The 16,056-nt window shown below is 35.5% G+C and overlaps 4 protein-coding genes across 8 annotated transcripts in view; 1 reads left to right on the top strand and 3 right to left on the bottom strand.

Annotated features, from left to right (window-relative positions):
- The window catches only part of LOC105174457 (scarecrow-like protein 9), a 3,078-nt gene extending 2,387 nt beyond the window's left edge, over positions 1–691 (top strand). For 2 of the 3 annotated variants that reach the window (XM_020697919.1, XM_020697921.1), the window contains exons 2-3: positions 1–288; positions 376–691. The exon at positions 1–288 is cut by the window's left edge. In XM_020697919.1, coding sequence (XP_020553578.1) covers positions 1–211 — 211 coding nt within the window. In that variant the 3' untranslated portion in view covers positions 212–288; positions 376–691. Of the gene's footprint in view, positions 289–365 lie in introns of all 3 variants that reach the window. The other variant, XM_020697920.1, reaches the window with a different exon arrangement.
- On the bottom strand, positions 854–2,331 carry LOC105174455 (UPF0161 protein At3g09310). Of its 2 annotated transcripts, none has more exons than XM_020697922.1 (5): positions 2,006–2,331; positions 1,850–1,922; positions 1,701–1,760; positions 1,399–1,539; positions 854–1,107 (listed from the first exon to the last, which is right to left on the bottom strand). In XM_020697922.1, the coding sequence occupies exons 1-5, from the start codon at positions 2,165–2,167 to the stop codon at positions 1,049–1,051; spliced, it is 495 nt and encodes a 164-aa protein (XP_020553581.1). In that variant the 5' UTR covers positions 2,168–2,331; the 3' UTR covers positions 854–1,048. The 2 variants fall into 2 exon arrangements, with proteins under 2 accessions (XP_020553581.1, XP_011094869.1); XM_011096567.2 differs by having other exon boundaries at positions 2,030–2,320.
- LOC105174458 (uncharacterized protein At5g02240) lies at positions 2,540–5,626 on the bottom strand. The gene is made up of 7 exons (XM_011096569.2): positions 5,315–5,626; positions 4,185–4,456; positions 4,065–4,101; positions 3,887–3,984; positions 3,537–3,598; positions 2,963–3,086; positions 2,540–2,867 (listed from the first exon to the last, which is right to left on the bottom strand). The coding sequence occupies exons 1-7, from the start codon at positions 5,538–5,540 to the stop codon at positions 2,748–2,750; spliced, it is 939 nt and encodes a 312-aa protein (XP_011094871.1). The 5' UTR covers positions 5,541–5,626; the 3' UTR covers positions 2,540–2,747.
- LOC105174459 lies at positions 6,657–9,327 on the bottom strand. 2 transcript variants are annotated; one of them, XM_011096572.2, is made up of 9 exons: positions 9,169–9,327; positions 8,261–8,337; positions 8,112–8,177; positions 7,932–8,029; positions 7,805–7,842; positions 7,620–7,707; positions 7,197–7,526; positions 7,035–7,100; positions 6,657–6,938 (listed from the first exon to the last, which is right to left on the bottom strand). In XM_011096572.2, the coding sequence occupies exons 2-9, from the start codon at positions 8,319–8,321 to the stop codon at positions 6,789–6,791; spliced, it is 897 nt and encodes a 298-aa protein (XP_011094874.1). In that variant the 5' UTR covers positions 8,322–8,337; positions 9,169–9,327; the 3' UTR covers positions 6,657–6,788. The 2 variants fall into 2 exon arrangements, with proteins under 2 accessions (XP_011094874.1, XP_011094872.1); XM_011096570.2 differs by lacking the exon at positions 9,169–9,327 and adding an exon at positions 8,928–9,078.

The raw sequence follows: 16,056 nt of genomic DNA on the forward strand, positions 1-16,056 counted from the left end.
AAGGCCTGAAACATATAAGCAGTGGCAAGTCCGTAATATGAGGGCGGGTTTCTCGCAAGTCCCTTTTGATAGGGAGGTCATGAGTATGTCGAGACATAAGGTGAAAACATTCTACCACAAAGATTTTGTGATTGATGAAGATAGTCAGTGGCTGTTGCTGGGCTGGAAAGGCCGGATCATCTATGCCATGTCATGTTGGCAACCTGTTTGAGAAACTTGATGAAGTTATATTGGTCATCTATTAGTCATTTTAGTATGCGATTCTCAGCATCTGCCAAACACTTTGAGGTAAGCATTTTAAGCAACCAATCTCCAGTTTTCTTTATTCTGCTTTTAATTTGGGCTTAGGCTTTGATGATCAAAAGTTTTTGGCAGATTACAGGATGCTGATGTTGATCATTCATTGTGAACGGACACGGTAGCATCTTCTTTCCCCTTTCTGACGATTAGATTGAGAATTTCAGTGTTTTCCTCCATTGAGAATTTGAGATGTTGATCAACATTCTTAACATGCTTATGATGATAAACAAATATCAAAGGGCGACTCCAGCATTCTGAGTTCTTTGCAAAAATAGTAGTTGTTTCTGTTTCAGTCCTTTGCTCTCTGATTATGTAATTAACTATCATTTTCTGCTTTAGGTATCCGATTTGTTCTTTGTTGGAAAATAAAATAAAACCAAAAAGTCATAATGCAATTAATCTCCAGTTAATGAAGTTGATACAACGAGAGACTTTCTTCAGCCCAAACTTAAAATGGAATATATTTGGAGTACTGTTCTTTCGCCGCAGAGCAGAAACTTTAAGCAGTGAAAATACGGAGAACTAGGAATACATATAAAAGGGACAATGTTGATGATGATGTTTATACGGTGCCTTTATCTCAGCAAAGTTTCATTTCTGTTTTCAGGTGGTAGTAGTCTGACAAAGAAACAGCATCCGTGTTTCCATCTCAGTCTCCAAGTTCCGCAAACAGATCATCTGTATTTAGTATAATACATAAAACTCTCTCTCTCTCTCTCTCTCTCTCAGCATCACAGTTGGAGTGAATTCATTGCTCAGGTGGAGTTGTCTCGTCAAACCATCGTGGGGGATCAAAACCAGAGCCTCCTGTCAAGTTAAATAGCAAATTAGTTCCTTTCTTTCTACAATGGATTGTGATAGAATCTGAACTACTGGCAACAGATATCATCAAAAGTAAGAACCATTGGCAAAACCAACTAATTACGAGATATATAATTCATAGATTACCAGTAATACTTAACAATCAGCTCACAAAGAACTAGTTCATCATCAATTTCTGGGAAAAATGCTAAAAGTAACTTGAATGTTGACATATGTTCATGTCTAGGAAGAGGACCGAAGAGAAAGAAAGAATAAGGAATGAGGTATATAGTTTACCAAGAGGATTACAGCGACAGAGACGCCAAGCAGTCAATATCGTCCCCTTCACAACTCCATACTTCTTGTAAGCAATCATTGAGTACTCACTACAAGTTGGAACATAACGACAGCTTTTTGGCAACACTGGTGAGATTTCGCCTGTTTCAGCCAACATTTCAACACCCTAAAACGAGTCAATTCAGTAAAACGACGGATGCATACATGTATGACTGTCACTTTTTCTGCTTTGTAGCTAGAGTTAAGAACCAATCACAATAATATCATATTGAATTCAAGCATGAGTTGAGAAGAAAACTCACGTTTGTAGAACCTTAGCATCGACAACGCCGCTTCGACGCCTAAACTATTCCCTTCATCATCTGAAAAATAACCAAAAGCCTGAGAACGCTGGAATTCTGCAGTAACACTTAATAACGGCTTGTACATACATATGCATACATAAACTCACCCTCTACACCACTCTGAGCGGAATCCTCTCCTGGATTGTTAAAAACACAGAAACGGCGTCGCCACTTCCCTTCCTGGAAGTATAAAGAGGGACACGAAGGAAAAGAATTACATACAGATTAGCCAAGGGACAAATTGGAATAGAAGAGAAACGAACTTGAAAGAGAGGAGTTGTGAATACAGCGGTGGGAGAGCAGAAAGAAGAGCGACTCTCCGGGAATTGAACGGAACATTGTGAGTGATTGAGTTTGATATTAGGGTTTCTGGTAGAAAAGGGTTTATGCTGGCTTTTACAGTTGAGAGAGAAAACTAGCGCCATTTGTTCTGTCCGTCGGGTCCAAAGATTGTTCGGGCCAGTGAGAGGTAACCGTTACTAATTTGGGAAATTTGCATCTACGTCCCTGAGGTTAGGCGTTTTCACAAATCAACGTTTGGCTCGATTCGTTTGAAATATTGTTTTGGATCTCTTATTTAGAAGGAGAAAAAAGGTTCAAAAATAATATTTGTTTTGGCCATTTTCGAATGGCACAGCGTATTTTCAGTCTATCTTCTATTTTCAAGAAACACAATTCCATTTTTTTTTTTTTTAAAAAAAAACCCTTTAACACATTATTAATTATGCGATGACAAGAGATAAAAGGAGACGAGGAGAAGATTTGCTGTCTATATAAACTACGATCACTGTGGAAATTCAACAGAAAGTATATAAATCTTTCAGGCATTTTATTGCTGTCAAATGTTACAATTTTACATAATATTGGAAGAATGGTCTCTACATCAGAAAATGCCTGATATTAATAATGCATCGATGTTCACTCAAGCCATGCGGGAAAAAAGATAAGAATCTTTTTCCACAGTAGTCATTACATGCAGCACTAGATATCGTGGCGGCGTATTAATCAGAAGCGGGTAGTGATTTGGGAAAACAGAGCCTTGAAATCTTTGGTCGGTGTGCCAGTTCCTTCAGGCTTTGAGGCGAGATCAAATGCTTTAAATTTTGCCTCCTCAAAGTTTAGTGCCTGTAGGAATGTTTGTGTTATTAAGAGATGCTTTAGAGAACAAAGGTATGGTGCAGCTCAAAGTGAGATGAAAAGGGACTATTTTCAGTGATCACCTGAATGCAGACTTCTGCAACATCAGCCCTTGCGATTGTGCGTGTTTCTGTCTGAAGAAGTTCATCATCCTTTCCTACAAGTAGCTCTCTTACACCACCTTCTTTATCTTGCAAGCCACCAGCCCTGTACCATAGTAAAAGTGATGAGGAGCAACAGCCAAGAAGAAGCAAATAACTATGAGTTCATGACCTCCCTTACTAAGATCTGTTTAAGCTATGACTCATGCACATCCTAGTAAAATTCACTACAGTTTCATCATGTATTTGTTGGTATTTACAGTATAAACAACCTCACACTTGGAGCTCATACCAATAAGATAAGTTAGAAAAGCCTCCAATGTTTCGGATATGACTATAGCATTTCCTTCCTATTCCATTTAACTTAGAATCTTCATTCCTAATGGTGAAAAGCGGATGAGCAAAAGATGCCGGTCATACAATAGTAGTTCAAAGTCAAATCTCGATTCTAATGATTATCATGATTCATAGGTTCTACACACAATTCTACTGCGGAAGTGGTATTGCAACTGCTTGCAATATTTTCTTGGAGTAGAAGCAAAAAATATGCACATACCTAATTATGGTGTAGGGGATCCCTGAGTCAGCCAAGTATTGTTCGGCCTTTCTTTTCCAAATCTGCAAACAAAAGAGGATTTAGGGTAGTTACAAATCAATATTTTGAGATATCAAAATAATTTGGTCTTGAAGTGACGGTCTGATTTTTAAATTAGACAGTACATTTAACTATTCTCCTTTAAGAAGTACCCATCAGGATTTCACAACTAGTAGGACAATGCATGGTATAACAGTTGTTTAGGAACAAATGATGCAGGGGTACAACTTCAACCTTCTGATATAGCAAAACATAGCATATAAAAGGAGGTGAAGGTAAAACTTCTGTCACGAAGCAAACTTTATACATACCAAGATATTTCCATTTCCCAAGCTATTTAAGGGGTGATTGGGATTTGTTCCTCCCATTGATCCAACCAACACAATTTGCTTCACTCCAGCAGCTTTGGCTGTTCAAATGTGTTAAAAAAAACTTTCAGAATAACAATAAGAAGCAACTGGAACCTGTAACTTCAGTGTAGGTCCTCACCAACGTCTATTTGGTTCTTTTGACCAATCCAGTCAACCTAGAAATGAATAGAAGTATATAATCAGGAAGGTTAAACATAATCGCCTTTTAACACAAATGGTCTACTAGCAGGATAAGAACCTGTTCAGGAAATGCTCCATCTTCAAAATAGAATTCAGGTCTTCCACCTTTAGTTGGGTCAAACCCTGGTTTCATCTTTGGCACAGCACTTGTAAGTATTATAAGGGCATCGATACCTTGAATTGCTGGAGTAATGTTTTCAACGTTCCGTATATCCCCGATGTAAACATCATTTTCCCCACCAATTTTTTCCTTGCTCTCCTGAGTTCTTACCAAACCTCTGGCAATATACTGGTCCGACCTCTCCTTCAGTTTCTTGTAAACAATTTGGCCTCCAATGATAAAAAAAATGCATCATAACATCAGGAGAATTTATCAAACATGTAACTCATAATTGACATCAAGTTACTAGCATGATCCAGCAGCAGAACTGAAACTACGACTAAGTCTCAAGAGATAAGTCAAATACAGCAACTTCACAGAAGAGGGAGAGCAAATACATTATGTCTGAACAGCAAAAAGATAATCTAAATTGAAAGTGTACAATGGTCATCAACACAATCTGAACAATATTCTTTAAAGCATCTTACTGAAACAAGAAAACGTCTGAGGTAGACTGAGATTTTACATTAGCTTAGAGTCCTTTTAACGTTGAATGGGAGATTATTCACATTTATACATCAAATAACTTTATAAGCAGGGCTTGTAGCAAACATGGATTAACTAGAACTGAGGTAAAGAAAAAAGCTGGACGAGTTGCAAGGGATGAAACATTAAGATGCGCCCAGTAAGATAGAAACAAGGAACAAGATTATGATCCTCCCCCTTTCAATTTTCTTCCTGCTGCACGATTAAGTTTATCTACTTCCATTAATCAGTAATTCATCTTCGGTAGAACTTGTTGCTATTCACAGTCCCAAACATTTCCTAAAAAGCGCAAAATCCCCACGTCAAAAGCTCATATATACCACCATATGAATACTGGGACATGAATTGCCAAAACCCAGTAAAAAGATCAACCCACTTCATTTCAATTGCAGATCACTCATCCAAACACCAGCAAACATTTAAACTGCAAAAGTTATCAGACACCATACTCAAGAATCAAAACCCAGAAACTACAAAAACGCACATTAGCATAACACAAGGAATTTAAGAAGGAAAGAAAGGGTCCAAGAAAGAATTGTTACCAGTCCTACCACCAGCACCAGTAACAAGAACAGTGCTTTTGCTCAAATCAGACATCGCGACCACAGAAATTCGCCTAAAGCTTCTACCTTTCTTGAGAGGGAAAAATGGGAACGCTAAAGAAGTGGAAAATTCCGGAAGTATAGTAGTACCAATATTTAATCTGTTGACTAAACAATGTTTATGGGTAGAAGCTGAACATGACGCCGTGAAGGGGACACGTGTCATGGCAGCCACACTTTACTGGGACGAATTTCTGCCAATCCGGCGGTCGACGGAAAATGAATTCGCGATAACTGCGAAAATCTTGTTAGCTACTATGATAGCAAAGTTAACGGACCGTTACATAGTTACAGTGCACATGTTGGCATATCATGAGGTTTGGACTCTGATTTCTTATCCTTTTTACCTGTCACCTTATCTCGTTCTGTCATGCTTGTGGGCCTCCAAACCTAAAAATAAAATTAAAACAACAAGCAGTGTTTATTGGGGGAAACGTGAATTATTTCATTTCGTTTTCCGGCATTAGGCCCATTTCCTGTCTTCTTGAGCCCAGCCCACGAAGCATCCATATGCGATCTGCACTACAAGCCCATTCAGGGTTTGATCCATTATACACTCGTCAACTTATGACTGAAAATAAATTTTAAAAAATACTTTAATTTTGTAGTTTTTATTTTAAATTGCAGCTTGTTGGCATTATGGAGCTGTATTTTTCAAATACTTCAATTTTAATCTTTTTTTATATTTCAATTTTTATTTTCAAATATACCTAATTTTCACTACTATTTAACTTATAATTCTTTTTTAATAATTTGTGCCCGCAACAAAAATAAAATTATTCCCAACACTTGCATCGCATATGGACTCAATTGGTGACGCTGATCAAACGAAATAAATAGAAAAAAAAAAAAAGAAGTATAAATCGTGTTTGTCATGAGTAATTTTTTTATTTGACAATGACATTAAAAAGATTATAGTACAGGGAATTCGTACCGTAATTTGGCAAACAAGACAGGATTAAAACATTCATGAAAATAGTAAAGGGACGAGAATGTGAATGGTCAAAGTTACCGTTCTATGACAACATTACTTTGACTTCAAGCATACTAGTTTGTTTATTTTACATGTCAATTACATCAGTCTCAGCACACCCCCAGTGGCAAAACAAATGCGGGCTGCTAAACGTACAGTATTAATTAATCCAGCATCAAATTATTGAATCCAATCATGTCTTAATTGACATGCCGATTTCGTAATGCACTTAGATTGGCGATTGATTGCGACTAGAGATGCAGGCGGATGCACCGTGCCCGCTTCTTGTTCACAGAGCAAAACCCCATATAATTACCAGAAGGATTTTATATTATTTGATTGATAGCAACAGAATATTTACATTATGTAATAACAGATGGGATACAAGAAGAGGATAAAACATGGTTTCTCCAGTAAGAGGATAGTAAGATGAAACCTAAGCTAAGCCGTTACAGAAGTCTCCACTGCAACTGCTGAGTAGTTAACTTCAGCAAGTTTATCAGCTTCCCAGAGTTGCGGTATTGCTTCGCGGAGGTTGTGAATGCTTTCTAAGGCATAATCTGCTCCTTTCACTCTCTGAGATTTACCAACCTGCATCAAGAATTTAGTGTGAAAATCTTCAGTATGATTCCGTTGTTTGAAGACACGTTGCACAATTGTTAACGAAGCAGCTTTTCAAGAACTTACCAGTACCGTATTGAGTCCTAAGAGTTTTCCAGACTGAATGTTTCGGACGCTATCCTCAAAGAATAGCTGGAGAGACAAGATCAAAATAATTGCACACGTGAGTGAATTGAAGTAATTATGAGGTATCATAATGTTTGAGGAGCGAATGGAGGATGAACCTACTGTTCTATGCGGATCGATGTTGGCAATTTTAAGAGCCCTGTCGATGGCAGATACTGATGGTTTGCAGACAATTGGAGTCTTTGGCAGACCAGATGATCCTGCATCGGGCTGAGAAAAATATCCAATAATGTCAAAAATTTCAGGCGTTCCATTTTCAGCATTAGGGGATTGTTTGGATCCCAGAAACTCGATATCATCCTCATCATCAGAAGCAGTGCTCTTGTGAGTAGGGTTAAGAGTCTCAAAGCAGATGATCCCTTCAAAACAGTCTTCCAGACCAAGTCTACTCAGAGCTTCGATAGCATGCACCTTGTCAGCATTTGTGAAGATCTGTTGTGCAATGAATACAAAAGAATCAAGTCTCTGTAGATGGACGCAGAAATTACCATAGGAGTACCGCAAACACTTATTAATTAGACTTACGACTTTGCGTATGGGCAAGCTTGACAAAAGGCTTTTCAAAACAGGGTCTGGTTTTAAATTTTCATAAGGTAATCTCCCGTGTACAAAACTGCAGGATGGCAACTCATGTCTTAGTAAAATTAACCATATTATATAACATATTTAAACCAAATAAAGTAAAATGCAACCGACGCTTTTCAACATACCTATGATACTCATCATAGTCAAAATCATAGCCAATTGCCTGCAAAGGAAACATCTCGTGACCAATTGTCTTACAGGGAAAAAACAAAGAGGTCAACTTTACAATTTAAAGGGAGCAGAAGAGCTTACCCTAAGACCAGCCATTGTGGTGCCATAGTTTTTGTACAGTAGATTACACAAGTCAGGGATTTTGCTCTCTTCTATACCCAATTTTTCAATCATATAATCTGAACAAAAATATGAGTATGCATAATATGTCAGATACTCAAGTAAAAATTTAACAACAATAGGAGAGGCGACAACGTTTACCTTGGATGTTCTTAAGCACTGCTGCTGCAAGTCCAGAACTTAGCGGGTAAAGGGTATCATCAAGATCTAAAAATGAGTAAATTAACTTGATCAGATTCGTCTCCAACATGACTTGGGAAGAAAGACTTGTTTTAAGGTAGAAACCTTACCGAATAGAAGGCAGTCATATTTTGGCCTCTGAACCTGCCCGTACCGTTCCTCAAATTCCATTCTTGGTCTAGAGAAACTTGTGTAGAAAATTAAAATACGTGAGCATTGCATGCAAGGAAAATGTAAGCCAGCAATAATAACATGAAAGTTCAGTTGTATTCTCAATATACAGGTACGGTTCTCATGGATGGGAAATAAGGAGGGTACTGTTGAAACACCACTTATTGGGCCACGGAAAACATCGTCAGAACAAGCAACTACATGAATGGACAGCTGTAATAATTCAGACCACTAATTCATGAGGTTTTTGTCCAAATTATATGTGGGCAACCTGCAACCTTATGCCAATCCAAGAGAAGTGGTCTAAAAGTAGAAGGTTTTTCATCCATTCACAATCTTAAAAATCTTGACATGATGACAATGAACTTCCCAGAAGAAACAATATTTCAGCAACAAACTAAGGAGGAGGTTAGGTAAAAACAAAACCAGCACAATCATTTCACAACATAAATCCAGCTTGAAATCAAGAAAGAAACTCTTTTTTATCAAACATTCAAGATGGCATCATGGTCAAGATGAAGGGACCAGAATTCAAGAAACAATCACTTCCTTGAACATAAACAATATTAAAAACAAAAAAACAATCCGAAAATCTTCGACAAATACCAAGAAAAATAATTCATATGACAAACTCGAGGTCAGAGTTTCACATTAGCCTTTAGAATTGATCGTCTTAAATCCCTCATATTAACCACAAATAATCGGTGCAATATGAACCCGTTATTTATCAGGGCTTCTGAATTTGTTGTCACAGGGATTTATGTTCATGTGTGCATTGTGTAACCTACATATATATATGTGCATGGAAATGATGAAAATGGGAAGAAGGCGGAGAAAATGAAATTACCAGAATAGAAATGAGGATGAAGGAAGCGAGCAGGAAATTGTGTAAAATGGGAGCAGAGTTTCAAAGTATCAACCCTTTCTTACAAGACACAGAAATGAAAGGAGAGGGGGAAGCAAAACATCCGCCTATGCTGCCTTAAATACACAAACCCCCCCACCCCTTCACTCTTTGCAATTCTCCTTTCTTTTTTCAAATTATTATTTAAAGACACCAAATTGAATACTGTATTTTTTAATCATCATATATGAAATGATTTTATATTTTGGAAATTAATCAGTGGAACTCTATTGCTCCTGAATTTCCAATCTTGCCCCTACATCTTCGTGCGAGCCACGGCCACCTATGTTTTCAATATTAAAAAACTTTGGAAAAATAATTGAGAGCATCAAGAAAATAGGGAGTTAAATGTCCAGTTTATCCTCGGATAATTGGTGTCTAGTCAAAGGGATATTCGATTTAAAACTCTCATTTCCTTTTCTTTTTTAAACTCTCATTTCTAAAAATCTGGGGTTGTGATAAATGGATGGGTAAAGTGATGATGTATGTACGTACGTATGTATGATCCTCAAAATTTCAGGTATTTCTTATCCACAATTAAAATGAGATGAATGGCCTTTGTCTGAATGTGATGAAACCCCTGCCCATAAATCTATTCCGATGGGGTTTGAATTTTCATTACAAGTGAGAATTCATTGAATCTAACAATAACCATAAAACACAAACATTTATAACTACTTTCTAGGTAATTCAGATCCTCACAATTTTTCAAATAGTAAAAGAGATATATGATTAGGATAATTCTTAAGAGCTCTTTATAATTTACTCTGATTATTATTTAGAAATAATGAGTATATATAGTTCAGTACAACACTACTCTAATTAATTTCCATTCCATGCATAATAGTCTTCCGGGCATGGGTTGGTGTGTATGTGAATGTGAATAATATATATTATAAAATGAAACAATGCGTCAGCAAATGTGATGCAATAAACTAAAAATTTTATGAAGTAGTACCCAAGTAAAATAATTAATATAAAAACGGTGCACATCCAATTAGAAAATAAGCACAATAAAGTGCTTCAACACATTTTATATTCAACTTATGAATCAGGCCCTAGAATATGCGCTTACTATGTGCCCAGGAGTGGCCACACTTCCCACAATTCTCAAATTCTCTCGAAATTCAATTTTCTATGCTACAATTTTTTTCTCAGAAACTCAATAAGTACAAGAAAACAAAGGTTTTTTTTTAATTAGGACAAAAGTAAATTTGAAATGACCCCATTTTTTTAAGAAAAAGAAAGTACTGGACGAGAAACATGGTTTTGATTTTACATGATGAAATATCTGGAGACTTCTTCTGGCAATGCATTATTTTCATTTGTTTTTGGTACTACTCTAAAAGACAAATATCAGAATTTATGGTACTAATGTACCTTATAATGTCCAAAACTTGAACAGCATCTAACATGGTACAAAACAGCGCTGCGGTCATATATGATGATGCCATTTAGAATCTAAAATTTCTTGATTCAATGCATTGAACTATTGATCCCAACAAGTTGTTAAGCACGAATATTCAAGAATTTTTCCGAACCATTCTTGATTAATTATCTTCAACGTGATTGGTGTTTAATTACGAGATATGCCCTAATCAAAACTGATATGCCCTAATCAAAACTTTGTTGTAGAAACGAATTAAATGAAACAATATTGATTTGTAGATCTGTGGAATGGCAGATGTTAAGGTAAATTAGGTTGGGCAAAAGTAGGTGTGAAGTATCACATGTCTTAAAATAAGCAAATCCATCTGAGATTGAAGCTACTTTCCAGCTGTGAAGTTACAAGGATTAGGTGATCATGTTATGTACCTTTCTTACTTCACCAAATCTCTCTTCACAACAAACACCTTTAAATGCATTGAATCCCAACGCTTCCGAATAATTTCCATCAACTTGCCAAGAAGATGAACCCCATGTAACTCTGATCAAATTTTGAAGAATTCCACATCAGACTTCAAACAATAACATATATAAGAAACCCCAAAATTATGGAAACATAATTTTATTTAATCAAAGGAATAATTACAAAAAAAAAAAAAATAATAGTAATGGAAGACGGTGGAACTTCCAACGGACGGGGGCTTCATGGTACAAACTTGAGAGGTAATTAGCTTCTGCTCAAGAAGATCATCACTTGCATAAATATATATATAATTTGATGATTCATTTTCGTCAAAATTACATGCATTTAAAGTTTTAATGAGAATATACGCACTTGAATCATACTAAAATTTCAATTTTCTACCAAAAGAACATCAAATAATTCTTGATTATTTTCTTCTTTATTTTTACTAATAACGATAAATAAATTATAATAGCTCATCTCGATACGTCGAACAATACTTCAATTCAACTAATACATCAATACAGTGAACTCGAACCAATGACCTTAAACTTGTTAATGAAAACCCAGTCTTAACTTTAACCACTAAACTAAGACATCGTTGGTAATTATTGATCATTTTGGATGATTAGTTATCTGGGCCTATGCCAAATTATAGGTAGAACGTACAACTAAAATAAATATTTCCATTTATTAGATAGAAAGATTATCTTTTTTGTGGTGGATGTATGTGATGAAAGCAATTTTCTTAACTCAAATTAACTTGAATTATGCCAACAACCCTTTATTTAAATGGTAAAATTAAGACTATATATGCAATTAGCACAAGTTTAGTGCTCTACTTACATATTAATTTCTTCAATAAAATGTTCCACATATATAACATAATGAATGATGTAACTATTTATACTTGGACGTATTCAAATACGAGAATTTCAGATGTATAAACGGTACACCTAAAAAAAAAAAAAAAGAATTGTATAGATGGACGACTCGTCTATTCTTCATCCACGAAATAATTAGTGTGATGAAATGGATTTTAGTATTTTTGTGGATGAAGTATAGATATTGTTTCCCTCCTGGGGTGGTTGTGTGTGTAAACACAAGCAATTTAGGAGCACCAAACCTTGCAATTTAATTAATATCTTAAACCAATGATAATTACTATCGGTCACACTGAAAACGACCAATCTTGTCACGTATCACTCAATAATTATTATCATATATAATAATGATGGATGGAGGACCAATAATTGGATCCATAGGCTGTATTATAATTGGACAAAGTACAAAAAGAGTAGCCCAAAAACTCTTTAAAAGGAAAAGAGAAGACTCTTGTTTAGTCTTCATTACCATTGTAATTTATATAACTATTTAAGGAAAGATGGGTACCGTTTTTTTGTTTTAAGTAAGGGCGATAAATTATTATTAATTAAAATAAATAAATTATAATTATTTTTGTCGAATATCAATATCTAACAAAAATCATTATAACAATCATACTCTAATCAATAATATCGAATAAATAAATCTAAACAACACTCACTATTACAGTAGAACTGACATTTATTATGCAGTAGAGACAACATCTGACGCATAATGCAAGGATCAAACCCACGACATCCAAGATCATGGGACTCAACCTCGCCAACAAAATCAGGCTTCATTGGCGGAAAGATGGCACGTTTAGAGGAAAAAAACACAATATTTTTCTGACTCTTTCAATGCAAATCTTATATAACATGTCAATTATTTGCATCCCCTGGCTGGCTGGCTGGCTGGCCCCGATTGTGACACAAATGTTTTAATTACTTCCTAATGTAATGGATGCTAATTTCTAATTATTTAAGTCCTTCTTCCGGTAGGTGAGGCTGTTGTACGTGAAAGCTACATCAACGTTGGACATCCCAAAAATTGTTTCATCTATTTACCCATTAATCATACCATCCTCATCATTTAGTTGGATGCAATAGCTCAAGTCTTACATCGATTGAAGACGAGTAGTTTAAATGACTTAATCAACTCCAAAAATAAAAATATTATATTCATAAAAAATTAAAACAGACAATACATATGCAACAGAGTACTGAGTTGTGAGCATCGACGTTCTTAATAAGGGCTGCAAAATTTTAATTTGGAGAGATGAGATGTACCTAAATTTATTTACACCTAATATTATTTTTTGGAAAGTCATAAAATTATAGACTTTTTGACATATCAAAGAATAAAAATAATGAATATTGTCTACATGGAATGAATAGAGAAGCCATCACAATGATCTTAAAATGGATCTATGTACAATAGAATGAGCTTTCAGATCAATAGTTTTTCATATATAATTTGATGTTGTTCGAGTTTAGAAGCCATCTGATAAGATATTTAGCATTTGTGGTTAAGATATGAAAAGACTCAAGTATTTTTTTATAATAGATGAGGCATAAGGAGGGCATAATGCTGGCACCAATGGAGGAGGAGCATAATTCTTGCGGGTTTGGGATCTTATCATTAATACATGTATAGTGTGTGTATGAGTTGCAATTATATGTAAGTGCGAGATCCAATTTTGGAAGCTTATGACAAATAATACACTTCACAGTGGAAACATATAAATATATATATATAAATCTTTTCATTTGAACATAATAATTTAGAGATGATGTCATTTAACATACAATAATTGCTGGCAAAGACCCCTAATTGCTTTGCAAACTCAAACACAAATTCCTTGTTTATATGTATTAGCTTATCCATTATTCCACATGTCACACGCAGGAACGTTACCGACCAAGTGTTGAGGTTGTTGCTTTGATGCTATGATGATAGAGAGGCTACAGCCTACATGTATCTAAACCTGGGATGAAGTAATCAACTGGATTCTCTTTGTTGGTGGGCTGTGGAAAAAGGGGTTATTCTTTGCAGGTCTTTTCTGATGTTGGAGAAAATGTACAGCCTGTCCATGCTAGTTTTCCTTATTTTATGCTATAGCTTTACATAGGTAGTGCCCTTCACTTTTGCAGATTTGGCATGTTTAAGATTTACAATTTCTTGCCACCATAGAGACTACCAATGTTAATGTTTTGATAGCAACATGTGATAATTATTGACGTGGCCCAAGAGGGCATTGTTATCCAAAGGCTATCATTATTAGGGCAAAATGTTTAAAGAGATCAAGGATTCGTATATTTTTATATGAATTTGAATCGATAAAATATGTATGATTCGAATAATTTAAAATATAAAAGTTAAATAACATGATTCGATAAGACATCAATACAAATACAATGTTAATGTGTTCTCAACCCGAATCAAGTAAAATCTTACAACATGATAAACCATAAAAAAGGGTAAGGGAAATAAAGAGAGATGAGTTGGGTTGGTAGAATGTAGATAAGTTTGTGTGCCACCTTGCTTTCCAACTTGGAAGCCATATATGTTCTCTTTTCATAGGATTCTTTTTGAGTGCTCAAACGCCAAAAATGGCTGGGTCATTAGGATTCTCAGAATCCTACTTCCACCTATTACCAGCCAGTAATAATAATAATCCGGTGAACATAGTCCCACCACACACACAAAACAAACAATGAGCTAAAACTTAATCGTGTCCCATCCAGGGCAGAAATTGCTGTTTTCTTTTCCGTTTCTTGTCCATGTTTCCAAAAGCCAAGTGGAGATCATCATGCTTGGTTGTCATAAGCACATCATATTCATGTATGTAGTTTGTTAGGTTAATGTGATTCCAACATCATCCTCATCCATTAATCATGGTTGGAGCTAAGCGCTTTCCATCTTTTTTCAAGTTTCAATCATATTATTCATCATATACCATAGAAAATTCCATTTTTACATTACAATCTTGGAAGGTAGATTAACAATCATTTCACATGCCAGAATTTAGAAGCGAATTATAAAATATAACTTGATGAATTATTGATTTAAAATATGATAAATAAGTAAATCCAACACTATGGACAAGTTAGCAAAAATGAATTCTTAATCCATTTGAATTTGCCTAAAAACTACTCGAAAGTCGACCAATATATCAAAAATTACGATTAGTTATAACAATATAAGATGGAGGATGGAGGGAAAAAGATCATCCCGATTTCTTCATACATACAAACAGAGTTGCAGGCCTGTTTCTTTCGAGATGATGTGTTAAAATAATTGTCTCACACCTCAGATCCAACCCATGAACTCAAAGACATTAGTGAAGCACATAAAAAATCCAGATTTCGTGGGATTGCCACCACAAATTTAACAATTGGGGTTCCAGGTATTAATTTTATGTGGCGATCATGTGCTTTTACATCTGCAGATTATATAAAACAGAGTCCCTTTAAAGAAAGATGTCTTTATCTAAAGATGTTACAGTACAGAAAATGCCTGAAAATTTCGACTTTAATAGTCTATTGACAATGTAAAAGCTCAAAACCTTATCCACCCAGGTCTTAAAGCACAGACCACTAATTTGCACAAGGGATGACTGGGCATACAGACAGTGCCACATCAGAAAGGCCCGCAAATAATCCATCGTGGCAAAACCTGCACCTTGCACCTCTGAGGATAAATTTGTCATTCTTTCATGTTCTTGCAGATGGTTGAATTAATTTTTTTTTTCTTTTTTTCCTCTTGATATTTATTTCTTATTCTTTATTGAATTAGTAGACAATTTCAAGATTGGAAAGTGGACTGAGAACCTAACAAAGCAAAAATCCAAGAGATAAATGCAAATCAGTATTGCATATAATCGCCAAAGCCTGCTCATAGCCCAAACGCGAGGGAAAAGTATCAAAGCAGATCAAGTATGGTGGGGTTCTTACTAGACATTCTAAACAAATTTATTTTGTGAGTAGATTATACTTGGATTCAGTGTTGAGATCAGCTAAACTGTGATGTGAGGTATTTGCAATTGCAACAAGAATAACCAGGATGCCAGGTTTCCACAAATTGGATTTGGAGATTGTGGCTAACTCACCACCTCT

This window comes from Sesamum indicum, linkage group LG11 (assembly GCF_000512975.1).
Source record: "Sesamum indicum cultivar Zhongzhi No. 13 linkage group LG11, S_indicum_v1.0, whole genome shotgun sequence".
In the NCBI taxonomy this organism is placed as follows: Eukaryota; Viridiplantae; Streptophyta; class Magnoliopsida; order Lamiales; family Pedaliaceae; genus Sesamum; species Sesamum indicum.

Excerpts from the sequence above, each read along its gene's own strand:
- LOC105174455 (XM_020697922.1), bottom strand. The coding sequence starts at position 2,167 with ATGGCGCTAGTTTTCTCTCTCAACTGTAAAAGCCAGCATAAACCCTTT. Across the intron at positions 1,761-1,849 it reads CGCTCAGAGTGGTGTAGAGG|ATGATGAAGGGAATAGTTTA; the intron begins GTGAGTTTATGT and ends GTTATTTTTCAG. Across the intron at positions 1,540-1,700 it reads GATGCTAAGGTTCTACAAAC|GCGAAATCTCACCAGTGTTG; the intron begins GTGAGTTTTCTT and ends TGGCTGAAACAG.
- LOC105174458 (XM_011096569.2), bottom strand. The coding sequence starts at position 5,540 with ATGACACGTGTCCCCTTCACGGCGTCATGTTCAGCTTCTACCCATAAA. Across the intron at positions 4,102-4,184 it reads ATGGAGCATTTCCTGAACAG|GTTGACTGGATTGGTCAAAA; the intron begins GTTCTTATCCTG and ends ATTCATTTCTAG. Across the intron at positions 3,985-4,064 it reads AAAGAACCAAATAGACGTTG|CCAAAGCTGCTGGAGTGAAG; the intron begins GTGAGGACCTAC and ends ACATTTGAACAG.
- LOC105174459 (XM_011096570.2), bottom strand. Across the intron at positions 8,178-8,260 it reads ATATGACTGCCTTCTATTCG|ATCTTGATGATACCCTTTAC; the intron begins GTAAGGTTTCTA and ends ACTCATTTTTAG. Across the intron at positions 7,843-7,931 it reads CCACAATGGCTGGTCTTAGG|GCAATTGGCTATGATTTTGA; the intron begins GTAAGCTCTTCT and ends TTTCCTTTGCAG.